Raw genomic sequence first — 22,353 nt, 5'->3', positions numbered from 1 at the left:
TTTTTCTGCTCAGCTTGGCTTCCCCAGCAGGTGGTTAAGGGCCCGGCCAAACCTCTTCATACACAGCTCTAAAACACAGGGGGGCAGGGCTCTCTGGGGATCTGGGTCACCCCCCAGCGGGGACTGTTGGCATCTCATTGGCTCTACCTGAGTGCAGGGACACAGACTCCCCCCAGGGTGTCACGCTGCTGTGCTACAGCCACAGGTACTGGGACGCCAGAGTGGGCTCAGGGAGTGGGGAAGGCCCTGCTCTTGCACTGTCTCCACTGAAAGCTCTGGAGGGAGAGGGGAAGGGTGGCAGACCTGTTTCTCCAGCCTTGAGTGTGGGCCTCCCTCGGGCCCTCCTTAGAACAGGCCTGCCATGCTGAAGTCCCCCCACCATCAGCCTCCTCCCATTGAACACTTAACTTTCTGGGGTTAATAAACTCACGTGAGCCCTCTCCCTAGAGCCCTCTTTCCTGAAGCAGCACAAGCCTGCCAGCTGTGGGGAGGTCACAGGGTTTAGTCAGGTTTGTTATTATGGAGAGGAGGTGGCTCAGGGAGAGGAGGGACCTTCTGTTTAGAGTCACAGGGCAGCCATCCGGGTCTCCTGCCTCCCAGGCCCCAGCTCTTCCCCTCGGCAAGAATCTCCTCTCAACTACCCAGCGCTCAAGGAGCTCCTTGTGCTCAGCCCCTTCTGTAGGAAGCTGCCTGGGCTGAGGCGTAGACCCAGAAGACTGGCATTCCCTGACAGGGTTCTGCTGCTCCCTGGTGGCCAGAAGCTCCAGCCACCACCACACCTTTTCCTGCCTGCTTCCTCTTTGCCTTCTGGCCAAGTGAGCTGGCTGCCAAGGAGCCATTCCCAGGACTGGCACCCTTTGGGGCTTCTCTAGGCCAACTCCACAGTTTGGCTCCAGTCTAGGCCCACAGCTTCCAGGCCCAGGGTACACCCACCTGCAGGCCGGGCCTCCTCAGCAACACTCCACCACCCTCTTCCTCTGCCCTCTTTTCCAAGCGCAGTTCCAGCCTCTGGGCTCTCTTCCATCTGGATTTCCAGGGCAAAAGCACATGGCATTGTCACAGTTGGAGTGTGGACACACTAGTGTTAGGGCCACAGCCAGAGTGTGCTGGAGCAGAAGGTCAGTAGTGCACCAGTCCAGGCTACGTAGGAAAGGCATTTTGCTTTTTTATTTTCTGTAAAACTCTGTAAATAAAATACAAAACCAAGGGACGTGGCAGGGCAGAGGCAGGACGGCCAGGCCCGGGATACCGATCTATGGCAAGTGTGCTGAGCTGAGGCTGGGAGGCACTTGACTGCGGCACTGACTCTACCCACCCCGAGGACAAAAGGAGAATATATTAGATTTTCATTGATAGGAATCTGTGAGGGAGGAGTGTCTGGAGCCAGCCCTCACCCTCCCTGCCAGTGCCTGGTAAGCCCTGAAAGTGGGGGGAAGGGGCACTGGGGGCCAGTGGGTGGGGAGTTTAAAATGCCGTGCTGGCCATGCTGCCGGGCCCGAAGATGCGGGGCAGGGCATCCAGTGACTCCTCCAGCCGTCGATGGGCAGACTGTCCCTCTTCTCCTGTAGTGGATAAAGATGGGATCAGGAGAGGCCCTAGCCCCGCCCTGGCCCTCCCACCCCTGACCCCATCTCACCCCTATTCCCAGCAGCCAAAATGTCATAGAACTCAACTTGACCCATATCTCCCATTCCCCAGTCTCACCGCATTGCTGCAGGCTCTGCCGAGCTGCTTCCCTCACGGCTTCTGTGTCCGTTTGGCACAGGTACACCAGGGGCTCAATGCCTTCAGGAGCCTACCGGGGGAGACAGCATTGAGGTGGGCCCAGTGCAGCAGGTGAGAAAGGCTCAGGACCCAGCGCTTGGGGAGCTGGGAGGGGAGAGAAAGGGGTCACCTTGATGCAGCCCAGGGCCAAGCAGCCAGCCACTCTCGTCTGCACATCCTCATCCTCGAGCTGGTCCAGGAAGCAGAGTAGAGCCTGGTTAAGGGTGGGAGGGCAGACTTAGCCAGACACTGGGAGCCTGGGACCCCAGCCTTTGCCCTCAGGGAGCCCTGCCTGACTCTTACCCTTTCCCGAAAGGCAGGGCCCAGTGACAGGCTCCGGAGCTGAGTGCTGACAGCAGCCATGACCTTGTTGTTGCCATGGACAAGCAGGGAGCTGAGGGCCCGGAGCCCATCCCTTCGAAGCCGCCCCTCAGGTGCCAACCTCAGGGCTTTCAGCACCACAGCCTGGTCATCTGAGTTCAGATTCCGCACTAGTAACACTGAAAAAAGGAAGCCGGGCGGGGGGGTGTCAGTTGGAACAAGCTGGCAGGGCAAAGAGCCTCCCGGGGTGGGTTCTTTTGTACCTTCATGTCCTGAATTCACACCTTCAGACCCACCCATAGCATCAGGCCACTTTGTGACCAGGGCTACTGCCTCACCCTCCTCGGCAGTCTCGGTCACATAGGCCTCCATGCAGGAGCTGTCCAAGGCTTCGAAGTAACTCCAGAACTGGAAGACGGTGAGCTGCTCTCCAGGGCCTGACTGGGGCCTCCGGGGCAGCTTCTGCCCCAGGGCATCCTCCAGGAACTTGACACACACTGTGGGAGGCAGTGCCGCAGGTCTCAGGGTGTGGATGGACCTGGGTCCTTAGAGGGAAGAGTGCTCCCACCCCACGTGCAGATGCAGGGACCCAGCACAAAAGGGTCCAATCTGGGCCCTTTTGTGCTGAGGCATGAGCCTTCGATGTTTCTTCCCAGTGCTCATCTCAGCATGTCTCTGTGGGCTGACCTGGCTTTCCCTGAGGTCCCATCACTGGGGATCTGAGAAAGGAGAGCAAAGGGGGCAGGTAGGCAGCCCACTCACCAGCCTCGGCTAAGCCTGGCTGGCGCAGGGAGAGACGGGCGCCGTACTGATTGCAGAAGGTGAGGAGCACCCGCTCCACAGGGCAGATGAAGGGGCTGAGTCCCTCTGTACATTGGTCCCAGAAGGTCAGGAAGCCGGGCCGGGAGGCCGAGAACTGCACCACTGTGAGGAGGTGCAGGAAACTGTCAGCAACAGGACAGGCCGGTGGGGAGACAGGCGCATAGGTGGGATAGGGCAAGGGAGGAACTTTGGGGCAGACATGAGGCAGAGCCCACACAGCTTTTACCTTCCTGGGCAGAGGTGGCAGGGATTTCCCATCGCCTGCTAAGCTCACATACTGCTTCAAGCACTCGGGCCTCCCGTAGTAGCCGCTCCAGGGCCCATGCCTCTTGGCAGCGCAGGGGCCCAAATGTGCCCAGTTTCTGGAGAATAGGGGTGGCCAAGTAGCTCAGACCTCAAGACAGAGCTTAGGGAGGGTGGAGACCAGGGACTACCAGTCCCTGCATGCATCGGGAGAGACTGGGGGAGCCAGAGTGTGGGAGGTGTTCCATTCAGCAAGAGCCAGGCCCTGGGACATTGGGGAGTGGAACTCAGAGGAGGTGTGCAGGGCCGGGATTGAAGTGTAGGGCTCCCTGGGGGAAGGGGCTACAAGGGAAGGGTGGGGGAATACCACTAGCCTCACCAGCAGGAGGCGGCTGCAGTGGTACAGATGCTGGACCAAGGCAGTGTCCAGAGCTGGACACTCTGTGCTGAGGGGTCGGGCACTAGGTGAGTCGAGGCTGTCCTCAGCCCCAGGCTCCGGGCTGTTTGGGGGCCTGAGAGAAAAATGGGGTCAACCGCCCCAGGAGCACACATCATCATCTGGTCACCAGAGTATTTTTATTAAGTTCCCCCCATCCGAGAACAGAAGAACACATCATGCACAAACAACAGACAATGGGTAAGTTCACGGAGGACTTCCAGAAGGAGGAAAGGGCTGGGACCAGCAGGTGGTAGCAGGGGTCTCCAGAGCCTGTCTGCCCAGGGCTACCTCCAGCTAGGACTGCTGGGACCTCTGGGGCCGCCGGGGCTGGGATGGGCGGGAGTAGGGTTGCAGGCGGGATGGTCTACGCAATGTGGACTGCAAGGGATTGCGGCCCAAGGGGCGCAGGGCACGGGGCCATAACCTAGGCAGCACTGGAGGGAGGAGGGGCTGGGCATGACCTTCAACTGGGAATCGGCAAAGGCCACTCTGGGACAAAGAGCCAAGGGGCCAGGGTCTCTGGGAAAGCTGGGGTCCAGACAGAGGGGGTTGATGCTGGCGGGCACAGGATGCATGGGGAGGCACAGTAAAGGCTCGTTCATAGGGTAGGTTCAAGGTGAGGCCAAGGAAGAGAGGAGGAGCTGGAGGCTCAGGAGCTGGTAGGGACCGATGGAGGAGGCAGACACTGCAGGGATGAGGAGAAAGGTGACCAGAAGCACTGGGGATACAGATGGGATTAAAAACATGAGCAACAAGGACACACGAGGAGTACATGGGAGGGATGAACACAGATGTACCTGCCAGCAAGTCCATCCCCTCCCACCCACCTCCCTCGAGCCCACCACCCATCTTACTGCTCTCTTTACGTGCTCCCCCTGGCCTCACCTCACCTGTTCCCCTTTCTCGCCTTTCTCCTTCACCTGCTACTCACCTCCCCTCTTCCCCCGCTCCTAGCCCCTCTCACCTGTCCCCAGGACTGTCATTGTCTTCATCTTCATTGAGGAAGCTGAAGCTCTCCAGGGCATGCTCCACAGTGATGCTAAGACTGGAGGCCCGGCTGCGAGTCAGGCCTTGTCTCTGCTGGGGTTGTGAAGGGCGTCAGAGCTGTTGCCCCTGCCTGGCTGCCCTCCCTGCGCTGCCGCAAACCAGCCCAGCCCTCCTCACCATAAGCAGACTCTCCAGCCGGGTCACCTCCTGCTCCAGGCCCTGCAGCTCAGGAAACTGGCCACGATAGTCATCCAGGGCAGCCATTAGGGCCCCCAGTGCCTCTTCCAGTTTCCTGTCCCCAGCACCTCCAGCTGCCCCTGGAACTGGGGCCTGGGCAGCCCTGGCCACTCTAGGGTCTGAATGCTGGGGCACAGGGGCTAGGGGTGAGGGAGGGGGACTTGGGCTCTGACGGATGGCTTCTGGGAGTTTTGGGGAAGGGCTTGTGAGGGGTTCCCAACTGGAGCAGGTAGGACTTGGGTGGGAGGTGCTGGGGGCTATGGGGTCTGCCTGAGTGCAGGAAGTGGAGGCTGGGTAGCTACAGGACAGGGGGTCGATGCCTGGGAGGGGAGGGTCTGTGTTTGCAGAGGGGTTGGAGAGCGTGGCAAGGTCTAGAAAAGTGGAAGGGCTTACAGTTATAAGCGTGGGACTTGTGACAGAATGGGTAGGACTCTCGGTGATCTGGACTGGGTCCTTAGCATTGGGTGTAGCGGTGTGAGTTGAAATCCTGGCTGTGTGAGTAGGGGTTGCAGTAGTGTGGGTACTGCTTGTGGTGGTGTGGGTAGAGCTTGCAGTAGTGTTGGCAGGGCTTATTATGGTATGGGTGGGGCTTGTTATGGTATAGGTAGGGCTTGTAGCAGTGTGGGTGGGGCTTATGGTGGTATGGGTAGGGCTTGCAGTAGTATGGGTGGGGCTAGTGGTAGTGTGGGTGGGGCTTGTGGTAGTCTGGGCTGGGTCTGTGGTACTGGGGGTAGGGCCTGCAGTAGAGAGGGTAGAGATCACGTGTTTGTTGGTGGGGCTTGTGACAGTGTGTGTCAGGTTTGTGACAGTGTGGCTGAGGCTTGTGGTGGTCTGGACTGGGTCTGTAGTACTGGGGACAGGAGCTACAGGAGTGACGGTAGAAAGCATCGGCTTGTGGGTGGGACTTGTGGTGGTCTGGACTGACCCTGTGGTACTGGGGGTAGGGCCTGTAATAGTGATGGTAGAGACCACAGTCTTGTGGGTAGAACCTGTGGTAGTGTGAGTAAGGCTTGGAGCACTATGGGTAGGGCTTACAACACTAGAGGTGGCGCTTGTAGTGGTGTGCGTGGGGTCTGGCAATTCAGGAGAGCTAGAATTTATGGTCTTGTTAACTGAGTCTAGGTGTGCAGAGGGGGCAGGGTCTGTAGATGTGTGGGCGGGGCCTGTTGTACTGAGAGTGGGGCTTATGGCAGAATGGCTAGGGTCCAGGGCAGAAGGGACAGGACTAGGGTGCTCTCCATGTGTGGGATCTGGATGTGCAGGTGGGCTGGGTCCCTGGACTAGACTTTCTAGGCCTGCAGCCTCCACTGAAGCCTCAGCCAGGGCAGCATCCACACTGGCCTCACTGATATGGCTCAGAGTCCGGCTGTAGGGGGCATGCCCATTGGCCAGGGCTGGGGCCATGGCCCCCTCCTCATCCACGGTTCCAGAAGTGGAGGTCTCAGCCCTACGGAAGGCAACCTGGATGGGCAGAGGCTCAGGCTGCTGCACCAGGGGCCTGGGGGCTGAGGAGTGGCGTGCAGTGCCTGAGAGCTGTGGGCTAGAGGAGTCATCAGAAGATTCGGACGACAGGGACCACGCTGTGCCATTCTCCAGCTCCTCCTGCCGCCTCAGCATATTCTAGGAGAGAGAAAAGGACATCTCAGGACCACCCCCGGCAAACCCCTGGATGGGGGGCTGAGCCTGGGATGTGACTCACATAGAAGGCCTGTTCCCGAAGTGAGGGCGTGTCTGGTGGGCTCTGGCTGTAGGTGGAGAAGCGCTTGGTGACTGTGGAGGCCTTGTTGACAGTAGAAGCGGCTGAGGGCTGGTCATCCTTGTCGAAGGGACTGGAGAGGGAAGAAGCTGTTAGAAGGTGCTAACATCAAGCCCCAGCCCCGTCTCCAAGCCCCTCAGCCCCACGAACCTCCACGTGACTTCCAGGCTGAGCTTGATGGTGCCGAGGTCATTAATGTCCACAGCTACGACCTGGGGCAGGGCAGCGAACAGATCCTTGGTCTCACAGGAGACGCTGCCTACAACCACATGGTTGGCCAGGCCCTTCAGTTCTGTCACCTGTAGCCAAGAATGCATGGTGGGGTCACAAGGGTGTAGGGGTCATGAGATTGTGGGAGATCAGAGGTCTGAATTTGCATAGAGGTTATGGGACAGTCACAGGGTCATTGGGCCATGAGGAAGTTACAGGGAATGGAGTTCTCAGGGTAATGGGGCCATGGAGGCTCAAAGCAGCCTGGGAGCACGGGGACCACAGAGGTCTAAATTTGTATTCATTGAGGTCGTGGGAGTCACAGCCTCATGAGAGTTCAGGGGTCATATATTCACAAGGTCAGGAGATCACAAGGCAATCACAGGGTCATGAAGGTGAAGGGGTCACGCATTCACAGAGGGCCATGGAATCAGATGGGGGTCACAGGGGTAAGGGTCTCAGGGTCATGAGGATCATAAGGGGTTCACAGGGTCATAGAGCCAAAGGATCTTGGTGTCCTATGGTTCTGGGCAGAGACATCACCTTGATGGACAGGAACTCCGTGAGCAGAGGAAGAAAGACGGTTTCCTCACTGTCCCACACCTGCTTTCCACTACCCTCTATGCGGCCCCGTAGTTTCCAGCGCTGACGCCCATATTTCATGCAGATCTAGGGGGAAGAGGCAGGTTGAAGCAGCCCTTGGTGTTGCGACCCTGCCATCCCAGCCCTTCCCTGCCCATCCTCCTACCTCATACTGATCGCCCACACATAGCCTGGCGAAGCCGGCCAGCCCTGGGAGTGGGGGAGAAGTAGATGAGCCGGGTCCAGGGGTCTCAGGCACACACCTCCCTCTCCCTGCCCCCAGTCGGCCTCACCACTTGGTACCTTTCATCCGGAGATGGAACTCGCCCAGCTGTGCTTCCAGCTCGCTCTCCAGCAGGCACATGCTCTGAGAGGGATGGGCAGAGACAGGAGGAGGTCAAGAACCAGTCCCCTCTCACCAGCTCTGCCACACTCTGTGCCTCTGCCTCACAGGCACACATCCCTCACCTCTGTGTACTCCCGATGCCCCCGAGTAGCCTCGGCCAGGCTGTCCCGGGCCTCACGGCTCCCTGGGGAGCCGGTGCTGTAGGCACGGACCATGTTGTAGGCGCCATCCCGGAGACGCCGCTGGACACAGTATGCCTCATACAGCTCGTCGATCTGGGCAGATGAGTGGGGTGGCAGAGGGGGGATTGAGACTCACTACTGGGGTTGCTCACCCAGGGCCTAGCATCATCCCATCTCCCTGTGATACCCAATCCCCCACCCCACGCTGCAAGCACACACGCATGCTGCACAAGTACCTTGCTGGCGTGGAACTCCAGCCGTCGTAGGAAGCGTTCAATGGACTTGACTTGCTGGGGGAGAGGTGTGTTAGGAGAAGCCTGAGGCCCAGGGCCCTTTACCTCCCCCTGAGCCAACCTCTTCCAACACCATTCTCTATACACTCACCTTGTCTAAGTCATACAGGAAGCCCTGCGGGGAGAGATGAGGGGGGCATTAGGAGGTAGGAGAAGTACTCCAGCAGGGGCAGTTGCTCACCCAGACCTACCTAGCTCCTTTTCATCACAGCCTTCCTCCCTCTCACACCACAATCCACAGCCATTCCAGTCAAAGCAGGGACTGACCTACCTTCCCACGTGCCTGGTCTTTGCTGGTGTCATAGATTTGGTCCCCAAGGCCCCTCTAGTACTCTTCCCCCCACCTCTTCCATGGGATCCCTCCCCTGGCCCACTGCCTTTTCTACAACCCCTAGGAAGAGAGCTCTGTGCCTCTTCATGCATGGTTCCCTCTACTAGGGAACTCCTGTTCATGCTTCAAGACCCAGCAGAAATGTTTCTTCCTCTGGGAAGCCCTGACCTGTTCCCCAGGCAGAACCATGGCTCTCCCTCAGTACCACTACAACATAATCTTCTGCTGTCCATGTCTGTGGGGTTTGACCCAACCCACTGGAAGCTCCCATGGACAGGCACTGGGTCCCAGGCAAAGTACATGCAGCCTGGGAAACCTGAGGAGAGGAACCTCCCCAGCCTTCCCTGATACCCCCTTTTCTAGTCACACCTGGACCAAATCACCCCAGAAAACAGCTCTGATGTCACCCAGGGCTGGTGCTGCCCAGTCCCCCACACCACAAGAGCAAAGGGCATATTAATCCTGGGCATACGGGATGCCAACCCTTTACTTACCAGGCGGGAATTCCTCTTGGACTCCCTTATCTGTCTTTGGAGTTTCTCCTGCTCCTGCTGGTGCACTTCCAAATAGGCCCTGGGGAAAGGGGTGACCACAAGAGTTATCTTACCTCTCCAGCTTCTACCTGCCCAGGGAACAAGCAGTGAGGAGAGGGTGTGAGGCTGGGGAAGGTTCCTACTAGCAGAAAGGGAATGAGGACTTAGGGAGGGATCATGGGACAAGGCATTGGGAGGGCACTGCTTACGTCAGGCCTCGCTTGAGCGCCGTGTACACCAGGTCCAGCCGCTCAGGCTGTGGGACCTTGGGGGCCGGGTGCGCCACTGAAAACATCTTGGACACTCGGGAGAGCGCTGGGGGCTTCCGTGGGGGCCCCGGGGGACTGAAGGCTGGGAAGCTCCTGAAGAAGAGACTGCACTCAGGAAGCGGCAAGAAGTCATTCCCCAAGCCCTCACTTGCACACTCCAACCCGGTCAGACTCTCTTGACCCCATAAGCCCCCCTCTGCCGCGTACCTGGGCCCCCGCTCCTGGCTGCCGAGGACGCCTGCGAAGGACTGGCTCCTATTGACCCGGGCGCTGAGCAGGCGGCGCTGCGGCCGCACCGACAGGGACATCATGGAATGAGTCCGCGCGGGGCTCCCTGGGGGTGGCGAGGGAGGGTGTCCAGCGCCAATCAGGCCCTTGAAGCCCCCTCCCCGCGGCCCCGACTCTGTATCTCAGTCCTGCCGGCCACGGCCTGAGGCTGGAGTCCGAACCCCAGCGGCCCTGGTGCTTATGACAGGGCGGCCGCGGGTGACTCGGTGTCGGACTCAGCGTGGCCTCGGCTACGCCCCCACTTCCTGCAGAGGTGCAGGCTCCGCCTGCCGCGCGGGGCAGGAAGGGGGGTCGCACTGGGACCCTCCCCGGGCTGGGAAGGGGCAGGAAAGGGGAGGGGCGCGCAAAGAATGTGCGGAAGCGCCTGTTTACCCGGGGGTGGGGCGGGCTCCCCAGCCCTGCTCTGACCTCCTCCCCCCAAGTGGACCAGGAGCTCCCACGCCCACACCCCGAGAGGCCGTAGGAGGTCACGGGGCGGGGCGGGGTGCGTGCTTTGAGCCCAGCAGAGCTGTCTGGCAGGCCCGGCCTGTGCAGGTTGGGCTCCCCACACCGGCCGCCCTGCGGAAGCTGCTCCCCTCCAGCCCCCACCCGCTCCGAGGCGCCCAGACGCCAGAGCCCTCCCGGTGCCCAGAGCCGGGGGATTCCCAGGTTGGGGGGCAGTGCCGAGAAGTGCCCCGCCCCCTCCACTTTCCTGAGACTCCAACCGGGAAACTGAGTCACAGACAGCAGCCTTTGCCCGTGACCTTAGCAGGAAGAGATCCTCCGCAGACCCCCACACCGCTCCGGCGAAACACGCACCCCAGGCCCACAGAACGCGGTCCGCAGCCCCCTGGGACCAGCCCCGGAGCCTCCGCAGCCCCGGACCAGGTCCTACCTCTCTTCTTGGAGTTCATGGTAAGTCCAGGACAGCCCTCCAAGCTCCGTGCTTGCCCCCCGTGTCCCCGCCGGCCCAGGGCCACTCGGTGCCGGCCGGGCTGGGCTCCGCGCTCGCTCCCAGCGACTCTGGCTCCTGCTTCAGCTCCTCCTGGCGCCGCCCCCCGCCCAGTTCCTGCCGCCTGACTCAGCCCGCCGGGATGGGGCGGGACCCGCCGGACCACGGGGGCACCTGGCCCTTGGCCCCCCTCCCAGCCTCTGGGAGGGGTGACTGGAGGTTCCCCTCAGGCAGGGGACTTACAGGGGTCTTCTCGGCTGGGTCAGGAGTGTGGGTAAAGGGAGTCGAGGGCGGCGGTGAATATGGAGGGATAAACAGAGTGAGGACACCGGGTGGGGCTGAATTGGGTGCAGTTAGCACAGGGGGCTCATACTGTGGCTGTTGAGGGGTGCTGAGAGAGAGCTGGACACAGAGGGCTGAGAGTTGGGGTTCTGAGTGTGTGAAGGCTAGAGAGCAGGGGCTGAGAGAGTAGAAGGAAGGGCTGGGGGTGCTGAGTGGAGGGACTGTGCCAAAGGACGGCAGAGAAGCACTGAGCATGAGGGGGTTTGGAGGCTGAGAAGGAGCTAAAAGTGGGGGACTGGATCAACCCCATATTATGTGTTGCCACCGAGAGAAGGAAGAGAAGCAACTGGGTGCAGAGAGTCCCATAGCACCATGCACCACCCCCATCCCTCCACCCTCAGAGGGGATGCTCAGTCTGGACACCCTCTCTACCCCCAGGCCACAGGGTAGAGGATCCGGTCCCATTCCCCAATCAGGGCCTTCTCTCTGGCAGAAGCTGCATCCTAGGGCAGAGGCCGCATCCTTCTGGCCCCCACCTCACCTGGGCTTAATCCCCTTGGTGTTGGCCCTTTCTTGCCCCCAGTATCTCTTTATTGACTATCCCTATCCAACTCTAGCCTGGATAAAGGCCACCATACTCAGGGTCCATTGAGCATCTCATCCTCTCAGATGGCCTGGGTGCTCCCCCACCGCATAAACACTCTTGCTCCTTGATGCTCAATTCTGCTGCACTGGGCTTACTTTTTCCCCAAGAGGCTGGGGTGGGCCCAGGGGTCTGCATTTCCAACCAGCCCACCACCCCACTACAGATTCAGATGCAAGATGTCCAAGGATCCTAGTTTGAGAAATGCTATCTCCCCCTCCCTCCTTGAAGACTGGATGCTGTGCACCCTATGCTGGCAGCTATGCATTCCCATGGATTGCCCACCCAACACTGGCCTCTGCTCCGTGCAGCCACCCTCCATGGGAACACCCCAGTCTCATCACCTGGCTCTGGAATGACCCTTTCCTAAATCAGAACCACATCTCCCTCACCCCCTCCTCACCTGCCTTCTACCTGTGACCTCTTGAGACCTCAGCTCATTTATTCAACTATTTACCAAGTGACAACCCTATGCAAGTCTCTGGAGATAACAGCTGGAATTGCACAGACATTGCCCTGCACAGAGCTCACAATCCGCCTCTGCTTCCTTTCTCTCTGCCAGTTCCCTCCTACCTTCTCTTCTCTACCTTCCTTGCACACCCTTCTCCCCAGCCTGGATCTGCAGCCACCACTCCAGCTTGCTTGCCTGCTACCAATATCCCCAGCACCCTGGGCTTCTCTATTACCTGGCAGAAACCAACCCTGGGCAACCTAACCCCCTGCCTTCTCTGCACCTGTGCACAGGCTGGCGGGAGCTGCCAGAGGTCTTGGCACAGCAGCTGGGCTGGAAAAGAGCAAATCTCAACCTCAGCCAGGCTTTTGTTTCCCGTGCGGGAAATCCTCATGTGTGACCTTAGCCATCTCTCTCCCTTTCCATGGAAGATGAGTGTTTCAAACTTTCTCCACAAGCCTCAAACAAGCTCAAGTCACTCCCACATAAAAGATGAAAACAACCTTGGAAACCATCCAAATGCCCATCAGTAGATAATGGAATGCTATACAACAAAAAGAATGGACAATATACAACCACATGCAACAATGTGGATGAATCCTACAGACACAATGTTGAGTGAAAAAAGCAAGACCACAAGAGAGGATATATGTTTGAGTTCCTTGATATAAAGTTCAAAAACAGTTAAACTTAATCTATGGTGACAGAAGTCAGAATAGTAGTGACTATTAATAGTAGTGACACTACCCCTGGGGAGTAGTGACTGGAAGGGAGCGCAAGGGGGCTGACAGGGTACTGATTATGTTCTGTTTCCTAATCTGGGTTGTATTTCCTGATCCTATATGGGTGTGTTCCTTTGTGAAAATGTCTTGTGAGCTGTACAGTTAGGACATGTACCCTTTCTGTGTGAATATTATATTTCAGTATAAAGTTAACTTTAAATAAATAACTACAAAAAGAAATGACCCCTCTGTGGACTCCCAGCCTCTTTCTAGCTACCCTACCCCTCACCCTATTTGGCTCTTTTAGAGCCAAGTTTCTTGAAGAGGTGTCTACCTCCATTTCCTCTCCAAACCCACCCACTCTTCTTCCTATCTTGGTACAGCTTCTATACCCAGTACTCCCCTGACTGGTCTGGACAAGGTCACCAGTGACTTCCCATTGCTGAATCCAGTGTCCAATGTTTGGTCCTTATCCTGCTTGATCTCAGCAAAGCTTTTCACTGTGTAGTTCTCTTCCTCTTCCTTGAGCCTTTCCTTGTCTTGGATTTCAAGAGACAACGTGCCTCTGGCTTTCCACCTATCGCTCTGGCTGCACATTATTATTTTCCCAGAGGATCTGCCTTTCTCCCCATCCCTGAATGGGCCTCATCCTCCCCACTCATGGGCTGGGTACATCTCCCACAGCTTAATGCCATCTAAATTTTGCCAGCTTCCATATCTCTTCCTTGCCCAAACCGTTCTTCTGAGCACCAGGCCTGTTTATCAAGCTGCCTGCTTGATACCTCCTGGAAGCTGAGTGACAATGTGGAGTGGGTTATTAGGGATGTGCTAAGTTTGAAGGCCCCAAACTAAAGTCACCACTTTCCTCCTCAAACCTGACCCTCCCCAGTCTTAACCTCTCCCCGACAGCCCCACCATCTATTTATCCAGTTGTTCAAGACAGAAACTAGGAATCATCATGGATCCCTCAGCCTCTGTTACCCCCACATCTACTCAGCCACCCACTCCTGCCGTCTCTGGAATCTGCCCCCTCACCTCCACCCCTATAGCTAGAACTCAAGGCCAAGCCATCACCAATTCTCACCTAGAACCCTACAGCAGCTTCCTAATGGGTTCCCTGTCTCCATGCTAACCCACAATGATCTATTCAATAACAGCATTGCCCCTCTTGAAATTCCAGTCACCTGACAATGCTAAAAACTGTCCTTTATCAAGTGATTTCTATGCCAAGCACTGTGCTTAATTAACAAACATCATCTCATTTAATTCTGGCAACAAACCTACGGGGGTGTGTCCTATTAGCCCCACTTCACAGGTGAGAAACCTGAGGCTAACTGGCTGTGTGACTTTGGGCGAGACATTTCTTAACCTTTTGGGGCTGCAGGTATCCATCTGTGAAATGAGGATAACAACAATAATAATAACAACGATCTCACAGGGCTGTTGGGAGGATGAAGTGAGATACTTCCTCTACTGGGAGTGTTTGGGGAAGGGAGAATCGTATGTGGAGTACAGAAGTTGGGGTGGACACAGTACCTCACTGTAAACACACAACAAATGTTAACTGATGTTATTAACAATTATTAATCTGCCCAAGATGACACAGCTGTTAAGTGGTAGGGCCAGGATTCAAACCCCAGGACTCTAAATCTTTAACTTCCCTCTATTCTAACTCTTGTGAAACATCCATGGGCATTCCTCTACCCCAAGGATAAAGTCCAGACTCTCTAACATGACCCACAAGACCTTCAGGCTCTGTCCCTTCCCTCATATACCTTCCTCCTCCCCTCTGTTCCCCCCATGATCATTCTGTTCCAGATACTGTGAATTCTCCCCATGCCTGTAGGCTCTTCAGCACTTAAGCAGCAGCTCTCATTGATCCTATATCCTCTTCCCACTACTCTCAGCCTGACCAGCTCCCTCTCTTTTTTCAAGTCTTACCCTACTACTTCTTCCTCAAAGAAGCCTGCCTTGGATTGGGTCCCCCTTTAAGGTGCCTCATAGTTTCCTCTCTCTGATCCCTGAGGCCACATAACTCAGTTGTCAGTTCCCCTTTAGGGTCTGTCTTCCAACCAGATTGTGAACTCTGGGGGCTGAGGCCTGTCTGCTTTGCTCACTGCTGTACCCTCTGCGCCCTGCACCAAAGCAATGAAGGAAGGCAGGAGCTGATTATGAGTTGGGGGCTGACTGAACTGGGTTGCCCAGATACAGGTAGATCCTGAGCTGCTGAAGGGGTAGATTTCAAGTCTCTATCTACCCCAACTCCTCTACCTCATGGACAATTTCCTTTTCCTTTCCTTACTTTCTGATTGTATCAGCAGGTGGGCTTCTGCCCTCTGAGAATGGGGCTGGGTGGGGGTTCCCTGGGATTCTGGAACTGAGTAGGTGGGCTGGACTCAGAGTAGGCTGAGTGTCCCATCAATTTTCTTTCTCTGGGCTTCTGCCACAGGGACCAGGATGTATAACTGTTGGTCTAAATGACCATTAGAATATCAATCTAAGTGACAATTCCAGGGGGTGAATAGGCAGGATCTCCCCTGCTGGGGGTGGGGGAAGGGAAAGAGCTGAACCCCTTGAGCTAAGGGGAGGGGCCACCTCAACTGGTGTTGGTGGGGGCTGGCTGATAAGAGCCAGGGGATTTTCTGGACTTATGGCAGCCCTGAAGTCTGTTCTTGACATGGGAAAGAACCCAGGTCTCAAGGGTGATGGGGCCTGCAGCATAGCCAGCTCAGGGCAGCTAGGAATGGAACTCTGCCCGCTTGCGTGGCCCCAGATCCCGCGGCCTCTAATACCCTCTACACGCCAAAACTGGTGCACTTGCGTGGGTCAGGAGGTCCCGCCACCTGTGCGGCCCAGCTCAGTGGTTTGCCAGGCCAGCCGCTTTCCCGGGAGTCTCCGGTCCAGCCCCGCCCCACCGCAGGGCCGCCCAGGACTGAGGTAAACAGACGCTAAAAATAACCCGGGCAAGGGGCGGCTTCAAGGAAGAATGGGGTCCCTCCTGAGCCTGCCCCTGTCTCCATGGCAACTGCCCCAAACCCGGCTGCTGACATCATGCCGCAGCTGCGGGAGCAGGGAGGGAGGGGGGCGCGGTGCGGCCTGGGACCCCCCACCCCGGAACCGGGCGGAGGCGGCCGGGTGGCCTCACTTCCTGCCGGCCCCCTCCCTGGTCAGCTGGTCACATTCCCGGACGGCGGCGCACTGGAAGCCTTGTGGCCTCCCCCGGGCCGGGCCTGGCAGAGGCGCTAGTCCGAGCTGCAGCGAGGGGCCCGCAGTGACTCAGCCGCGTCCTCCCCGCCAGCTTTTCCACCCGGGGAGGACCCAGCCCAGCGCCCTGTGTGCTCCCCTCATCCCCACCCATTTCCAGTTACCCCTCTGCAGCTGCTGCCCCACAGGACCCAGGACAGAGAGGTTTTTTTTTTGTTGGGTTGTTTTTGTTTGTTTATTGTTTTTGACAGGGAGGTTTTGTACCTCACTCTCCAATTCTCATCTCTCTCCCCGCCCACCCATCCCCGCCGCTACCCTCCATGCCGGGGAAGCGGATAGTGCAGTGGCAAGAATTCAAATCTGGGTCTAATTCCCACCTCTCTCCAAACCAGCTGTGCGACCTTCAGAATATTACTTAACCTCTCTGGGCCAGTTTCTGCATTTGCCAGATCGTCTGGTAACCCTCCTCAGAAGGCTGTGCCGGCACTGAGCGATGCAGGCCCAGGGCAAGCCCCGCAGATGGCCCACCGTATTGTTACACTGGACTGCACACAGTAGGTGCTCGGCCAGCCAGCCTGGACATATATTAGAAGCAACCCAGAACTGGCTGAGATGGGTCAGTCTTGGAGGCTGGACTCAGGCCTAACGGGGAGAGGAGAACAGAGGGTGCTGAAGCCAGGCTTACCCAGACCCCTAGCCCTTGTGAGCAGCCCCTTCCCCAAACTGGTTCTGCAGGCTGCCCAGGCCTGGCTGCTTGCAGAATTCCCACACCAGCCTCTCATTTCCAGGTACAGGGTCCGTTCCCCTACGGCGCCGGGGCTATCCTCCCCGGCCTGGGCCGCACCAGATTTGGGCGAAGAGCCCAGCCCAAGGCCGCATCGGCTACCTCGGGTCGGGGCCCAAAGCGGCTTAGGCCAGCCGGTGAGGCCAGAGAGATTAGCTCATCTCGGAGGCGGGCCTGCACCCCTTGTCGCCCTCTCCCCATTCCCAGCTCAGTCTCTCCTGCGGCGAGGGCAGTGGGGCTCCCGATGAGCGTCCGTGCCAGGGCCCAGGCTGGCGCCAAGGGCCCACCCACAGGCCTGGCCCACCCCAGAGCCCCGGGGCACAGGCCGCCTGGGCCTTGCCGTGGGAGGGAAGGAGGCAGCGCCGGGTGCGGCAGGCCCAGAGGCGGCGGCTTTTGTGGGCGTCCTCCGCGCCCGAGAGGAGGGGAGGAACGACACCGCGAGGCCTGGGTTCCGGGGATGGGGCGATACGGGACAGGGCCTCAGCCGGGGCAGCAGATCTGGGACTCCCCAGGCGGGGGTAGCCACCAGAACCGCCGCGCCTGACCCCCGCCCTGCCCGCGGTCCCCGGAAACGGCGGGGACACTCACATGGCTGCGCTGGGCTGCGCGGACTTCGCGCTCTCCGTGCACTGGTCGCTGCCCGGCTAGGTCGCGCCGCAGCTGCCGCGGTCACCGCCGCTGCTGCCCGCCCCTCCCTCTGCTCCGCCGCCTGCAGCCCAGACGCCCCGCTCCTCCCCTGGCCAGCTGGGCCCCACCCCCTGCGCTCCCGCGGCTCCCACACCCCTGGACGCGCTCACGGCTCGCTCCGCCCTCTAGGCTAACGGGGCAGGCCGGTGGCCGGCGGCGTCCACCAGCTTGACGGGGCGGGGCGAGGCGGGACGGGGCGGGGTGGGGGGGGGAACCCTGGACGACACGCGGGCGGTGGGAGTTCTCATTGCTCGGGATCCGGATACATATGCGGGAATAGGGCGACATTCGGAGAACCATTAGCAAAGGCAGGAAGGAACCATTCCTTCCCATGCAGACCCCAAAACCGGTGCACCGGAGAGCCTCGCCTGCCTGCTCCCTCCTTGAATTCCGTGGGCTCTAGAGACCTTTCAGGCCCCCATATGTGAAACAGGTCCTGGAGAGACCACTGCTGGGTTGAGTTGGTTGGAGGAAAGGATCAGGGCCAGTTTCAGAGAGGGGAACAGGAAGGCCTGAAGGCTACTCATCAGACACCTTCTGGGTCTGGACGCTGCCCCTGAGCCCTGCCCGTCCGCCGGCCTCAGTTTCCCTGCTGTGGGGGCAGGCTGTCCTTCCTGCCACCATCTGACACCGGTAAGTCTGAGCTCTTAGCCAGGCCACGCACTCACCACTCACTGGGTACTGCCATCTGCGGAGTCTCGGGCCTTGCTCTGGAAGCATGGGTGAGGACCCTGGCAAGGTCTGGGTACATGTTGTCCAAGGGGGCCAGAACCCAGTCTTTTCCAATGAGGGGCTAGAATACTGGAGTGGGTTACGGTGGAGCTGACAGCTGACCTCACACTGGGGTAAAAGGGCCAGCTCCACTCCCCCACCCCTCCCATCAATAAGACAACACCGGTCCTCTCCAACCCCACCCTTCAGGCTTCACTCTGTAGTCTGTCACCTTTAGAGGTAGCAGGGGGCACTGACATCCTCTCCCTTGCTAGCTCTTACCAAAGACACACCTCACCCTCTCCCAGTTCTCCCCCTCTCCAGCCCCTCCTCTTTGCCTTCCTTTGCAGCACCCCCTTTTCTGTAGTCAGTAGACCTGGGGATTGCTTCCAGAGACTGGGTTCTTCTTTCTGTTTGCCCCCACCCTAAAATATCTAGTCTCAGGACTTCATCCGTCCACTGCTGAACATCCTGAGCCTTCCCCTGTGCCCAGAGCCCTCTCCTGTTTCAGAGTCCCTGATGACCCACCAGATCTCATGACCTTCACCAGAGGGACTCTTCTTCCTTTGTTCTCCTCTCTGCAAAGCACCACTGTCCACCTAGGCTCCCACCCGAGTGAGGCTGGGCCTCTCTGGAGCTCTCAAAACTGGCACCAATTGGACCCTGCCCACCTGGAAAGTCATCTCCTCAGCAAGGCATCCTCTGACCACCTTCTCTGAAGACAGCCTCTCCTTGGTACTCTCTGTCCCCATGTCCTGTGGACTCATGCCTTCATGTCACCCATCACCACCAGGTAGCATGTGTGCCCGTGTGTGCTCACGCGCCTAAGCCTGCCTCACTGTGAGTCTCTAAGCTCTGTGGGGGCAGGGGCCACAGATGTCCTCATCACCACTGTCCCTGGCTCATATTGGGAATTCAAGAAATATTTATCAAATGAGAGACTGAATGAATGAGTAAATGCATGAACCCTGGACGTCCCCCTCTCTACCCCCACCTTAATTCAGCCTCCTACTCCTGTAGATTCTATCTCCTTAACATGTTTCAGATTTGTTCCCTCCCTGCACCTCACCTCCCACTATTAGAACTCTGTTGTTTATTAATTCACTCAACAAACACCCACTAACCATTCAGGGCTGGGCAGCATGCTGGCCCCTGGGGTGGCAGTGGCACAGAGTTGTCCCTGTGCTATTGCTTGAGACTCTGATGAGGCAGCGGTGATTGTGGGGACTCACCAGGGTACTGTCTGAGGAACTCTTTCTTGGCCTGGAATTCTGGAATTCCACTTCCAGAAAATTCCCAATTGTAATAGATAACGCCCTTGCTCGTCACAGTCAATCAGTCTCTCTGTCCAGTGTCTGGCCACATCTCTGCATTGTCACAGGTGGTACCCAGGTCTGGGCCACCGTCTTTTCTGGCCTCCCTGCTGCCTCCTTTGTACCCTACAGTTGTTGTCCACCCAACAGCTCGAGTGATCTTTTTGGGGTTTTTTTGGCTACATCTTGTGGCTTGTGGGATCTTAGCTCTCCAACCAGGGATCAACCTGGGCCCCCTGCAGTGGAAGCATGGAGTCCTAACCACTGGACCGCCAAGGAATTCCCTCAAGTGATCTTTTAAATCATAAGTCAGGGCTTCCCTGGTGGCGCGGTGGTTGAGGGTCGGCATGCCGATGCGGGGAACACGGGTTTGTGCCCCGGTCTGGGAAGATCCCACATGCCGCGGAGTGGCTGGGTCCCTGAGCCATGGCTGCTGAGCCTGTGCATCCGGAGCCTGTGCTCCGCAATGGGAGAGGCCACAACGGTGAGAGGCCCGCGTACCGCAAAAAAAACCCAAAAAACAAAATAACTCATAAGTCAGTTCATATTGGTTCCCCAGTGCCCTCAGGATACGTCCAGACTCTGTAGTAAGGCCTCCAAGACCCAGGAGATCTGGCCTTAGATGACCTCACCTCCTCATCTCCCACCTGTCCTGCCAGCCCTTCCTGCTCTGTTTCCACTACACCAGCCTCCCTGCGGATCCCTGGACATGGCCCCTACTCTCTGGCCTCTGTCTCTTCTCCCAGCCTCCTTTCTGCCTGGGATGCTCCTCTCCCTTATCCACTTGGAAAAGAGCTCAAATGTCACCTCCTCCAAGAAACCTGTGTCCTCTGGCTTCCCACTCACCCCGTCTGAGTACCCATCACTGCCTATTGTCCTTGTCTGTGACCACTCCTGGTTCCCCATCCTTTTTCCATCAGGGCCAGGCATGGATGGGGCTGCAGTGAGCAGATGGGACACCTGAGGCTTCACCTGGCCCTCTCCCCCTGTTCAGGGGCCTTGAGGGAGTGACAGCCTCCGAGGATCATGGGGTGCTAGAGGCCTGCCAGGCCTCTCCACAGCAACCAGTGAGCCAGGGGAGGAAGGACACAGCTGACACCCATTTCACAGAGGTGCCATCTGAGGCTCAGGGAAGGCAGGGCCTTTCCATGGTCAGAGGAAGGGGCAGCATCTGAGCTCCAATTCCGCTCACCGAATCCTAATTAGTTTGGCTCTGTCTGAGTCAGGCATCATTCCCTGAGTATTTGCTCTGCTGGTGCTGGCTGGGAGCTAGGGCAGAGCATTGAATCATCACCATTTCTACCTTTCAGCAGTTCACATTCCTGAAGGGATGGGCTCTGGCCTGAGGAAAAAAAAAATCCCTCTAATAGATGGCAGAGGGTGGTGAGAACCATAGTGAACTCCAGTTCCTCACACATGGTGCAGCTAGTTCTACTTTTGAGAGTAACGCAGTTCGAGTCCCAAAACGCAGAAAAACAGAAGCTTCCCTCGCCCCACCCCACAGCCCCCACGGCTACAGCTCTCTGGTGTGCAACGTCACCCCCCAGCTTCCTGTGACGGGACAGAATAAAGTCTGCCCCTTACTGCGCCTGTGCTCACAGGCCTCAGATAGGATGTACACATTCATTCATTCATCTGCCAGATATTCAGCAAGCTTTCGTGGAGCCTGGTGTGTGCTCGGCCCTGGGGGTTCCAGAAGGGTGGACAGAGGTGAGGCTACCCAGTCCCTGCGCTTGGGGACTCACTGTCAATTAGGGCAGGTCATCCCTGAGTCTCTACACCTCTTATGTCACCAGTGTGAATGTGCGACTGTGATTGTGTCTGTGTGCACATTTATGTGTGTGAGAGAAGGTGTGTCCTGGTTAGGAAGGGCTTTGTAGGAATGGGGCAAGTTGTTGAGGCTCCCTAGGCAGGCAGGGGGTGGGTCTTTAGAGGAGCATCTGGGGCAGAGAGCACAGCAGAGTTCAAGGTACAGGAGGGAGGAGCAGCCTCCTTTGCTGGCGGGGAGCAGAAGCTTAATGTGGTGGGAGAATTGTGTATGTGTTGGGGATGAGGTCAGCCATGAGGGGCTTTGGGGACTGGCTAAGGAGCATGGAGGGTGATGGGGAGCCTGGGCTTTAAGCTGGGGAATTCTGTGGCCATATCTGTGCTTTGCAAAGGTCATTCAGGCAGTGCTTGGAGGGGGGCAGGTAGAGGCAGCTATCATTTCCCTGCCAAGGTCATGGTGGCTTGTGCCAGAGTTGAGGCAGTAGAGATGGAAACATTCAAGAGAAAAAAAAAAAAAAAAAAAACAAAAAAACATTCAAGAGATGTTCAGAAAAAAAAAAAAAAAAAAAAAAGAGATGTTCAGGAGGCAAAATGGATGGCTGGGTGACCGATGGGATGTGAGGTCTAGAAAGGCAAGCATCCCAGATCATGCCAGAGTTTTGGGCCTGGTTGACGGGTGTTTTTCAGTGATGTGGAGAGGCCTGGAGGATCAGGTTAGGGGAAGGTGACATGGTCACTTTCGGCAGGTGGCATCTGAGGGATCTGGGGACTATCCATCCAGGAGGAGCTGTCCTGAAGGCAGGTGGACATGTGGGTAGAGGAAAGAGGTATCCAGGCTAGAGACAGCTTTTGGAGGCGATGATGATGGTCAACTGGCTCACCAAGAGACCAAATGTGAGAGGGACCAGGGCACTGTGCTCTGCTAGGGCACTTCAGTGGGTGGTGGGGGCAGATGCAGGCTTTAAGGGGGCTAAGTGTGGGTCTGTGGGTGTGCCTGGACCTGCCACCACCTCCGCCTGCCTCCTACTGCCCAATGTGTGTGTCAAAGGGCAAGGGCCAGGGATGCTGCCCACGTTTAAGTCTTGGCTTTAGCACTCTCACCTTGCGGTTCCTGTAGCCACTTCTCTTTTCTGATGCTTTAACTGCACTCATCCATTCACTCACGAAAATTGCACTTTTAAGAGGTACTCTGTCTCATTAATAATCAACACAATGCAAATGTAAACAAGAGACTTTTTTTTGCCCTCTGAGATTG

The 22,353-nt window shown here is 57.6% G+C and overlaps 1 protein-coding gene across 4 annotated transcripts; it reads right to left on the bottom strand.

Moving 5' to 3' along the window:
- Positions 1-1,464: 1,464 nt before the first annotated feature.
- RIPOR1 (RHO family interacting cell polarization regulator 1) lies at positions 1,465-16,284 on the bottom strand. 4 transcript variants are annotated; one of them, XM_065898661.1, is made up of 23 exons: positions 16,257-16,284; positions 9,523-9,649; positions 9,256-9,408; positions 9,008-9,086; positions 8,274-8,297; positions 8,126-8,179; positions 7,830-7,982; positions 7,665-7,728; positions 7,528-7,571; positions 7,323-7,448; positions 6,720-6,868; positions 6,513-6,642; positions 5,739-6,433; positions 4,754-5,507; positions 4,554-4,669; positions 3,530-3,662; positions 3,134-3,269; positions 2,848-3,009; positions 2,424-2,582; positions 2,068-2,264; positions 1,895-1,978; positions 1,705-1,795; positions 1,465-1,562 (listed from the first exon to the last, which is right to left on the bottom strand). In XM_065898661.1, exons 1-23 carry the CDS (start codon positions 16,276-16,278, stop codon positions 1,465-1,467), a joined length of 3,750 nt encoding a protein of 1,249 aa, XP_065754733.1. In that variant the 5' UTR covers positions 16,279-16,284. The 4 variants fall into 4 exon arrangements, with proteins under 4 accessions (XP_065754733.1, XP_065754734.1, XP_065754731.1 ...); XM_065898662.1 differs by having other exon boundaries at positions 4,554-4,666; XM_065898659.1 differs by lacking the exon at positions 16,257-16,284 and adding an exon at positions 10,478-10,496.
- Positions 16,285-22,353: the final 6,069 nt, after the last annotated feature.

Source organism: Phocoena phocoena, chromosome 20, assembly GCF_963924675.1.
Source record: "Phocoena phocoena chromosome 20, mPhoPho1.1, whole genome shotgun sequence".
NCBI lineage: Eukaryota > Metazoa > Chordata > Mammalia > Artiodactyla > Phocoenidae > Phocoena > Phocoena phocoena.
Note: the sequence above shows the minus strand (reverse complement) of the source record. Positions and strands in the feature narration are given on the sequence as shown.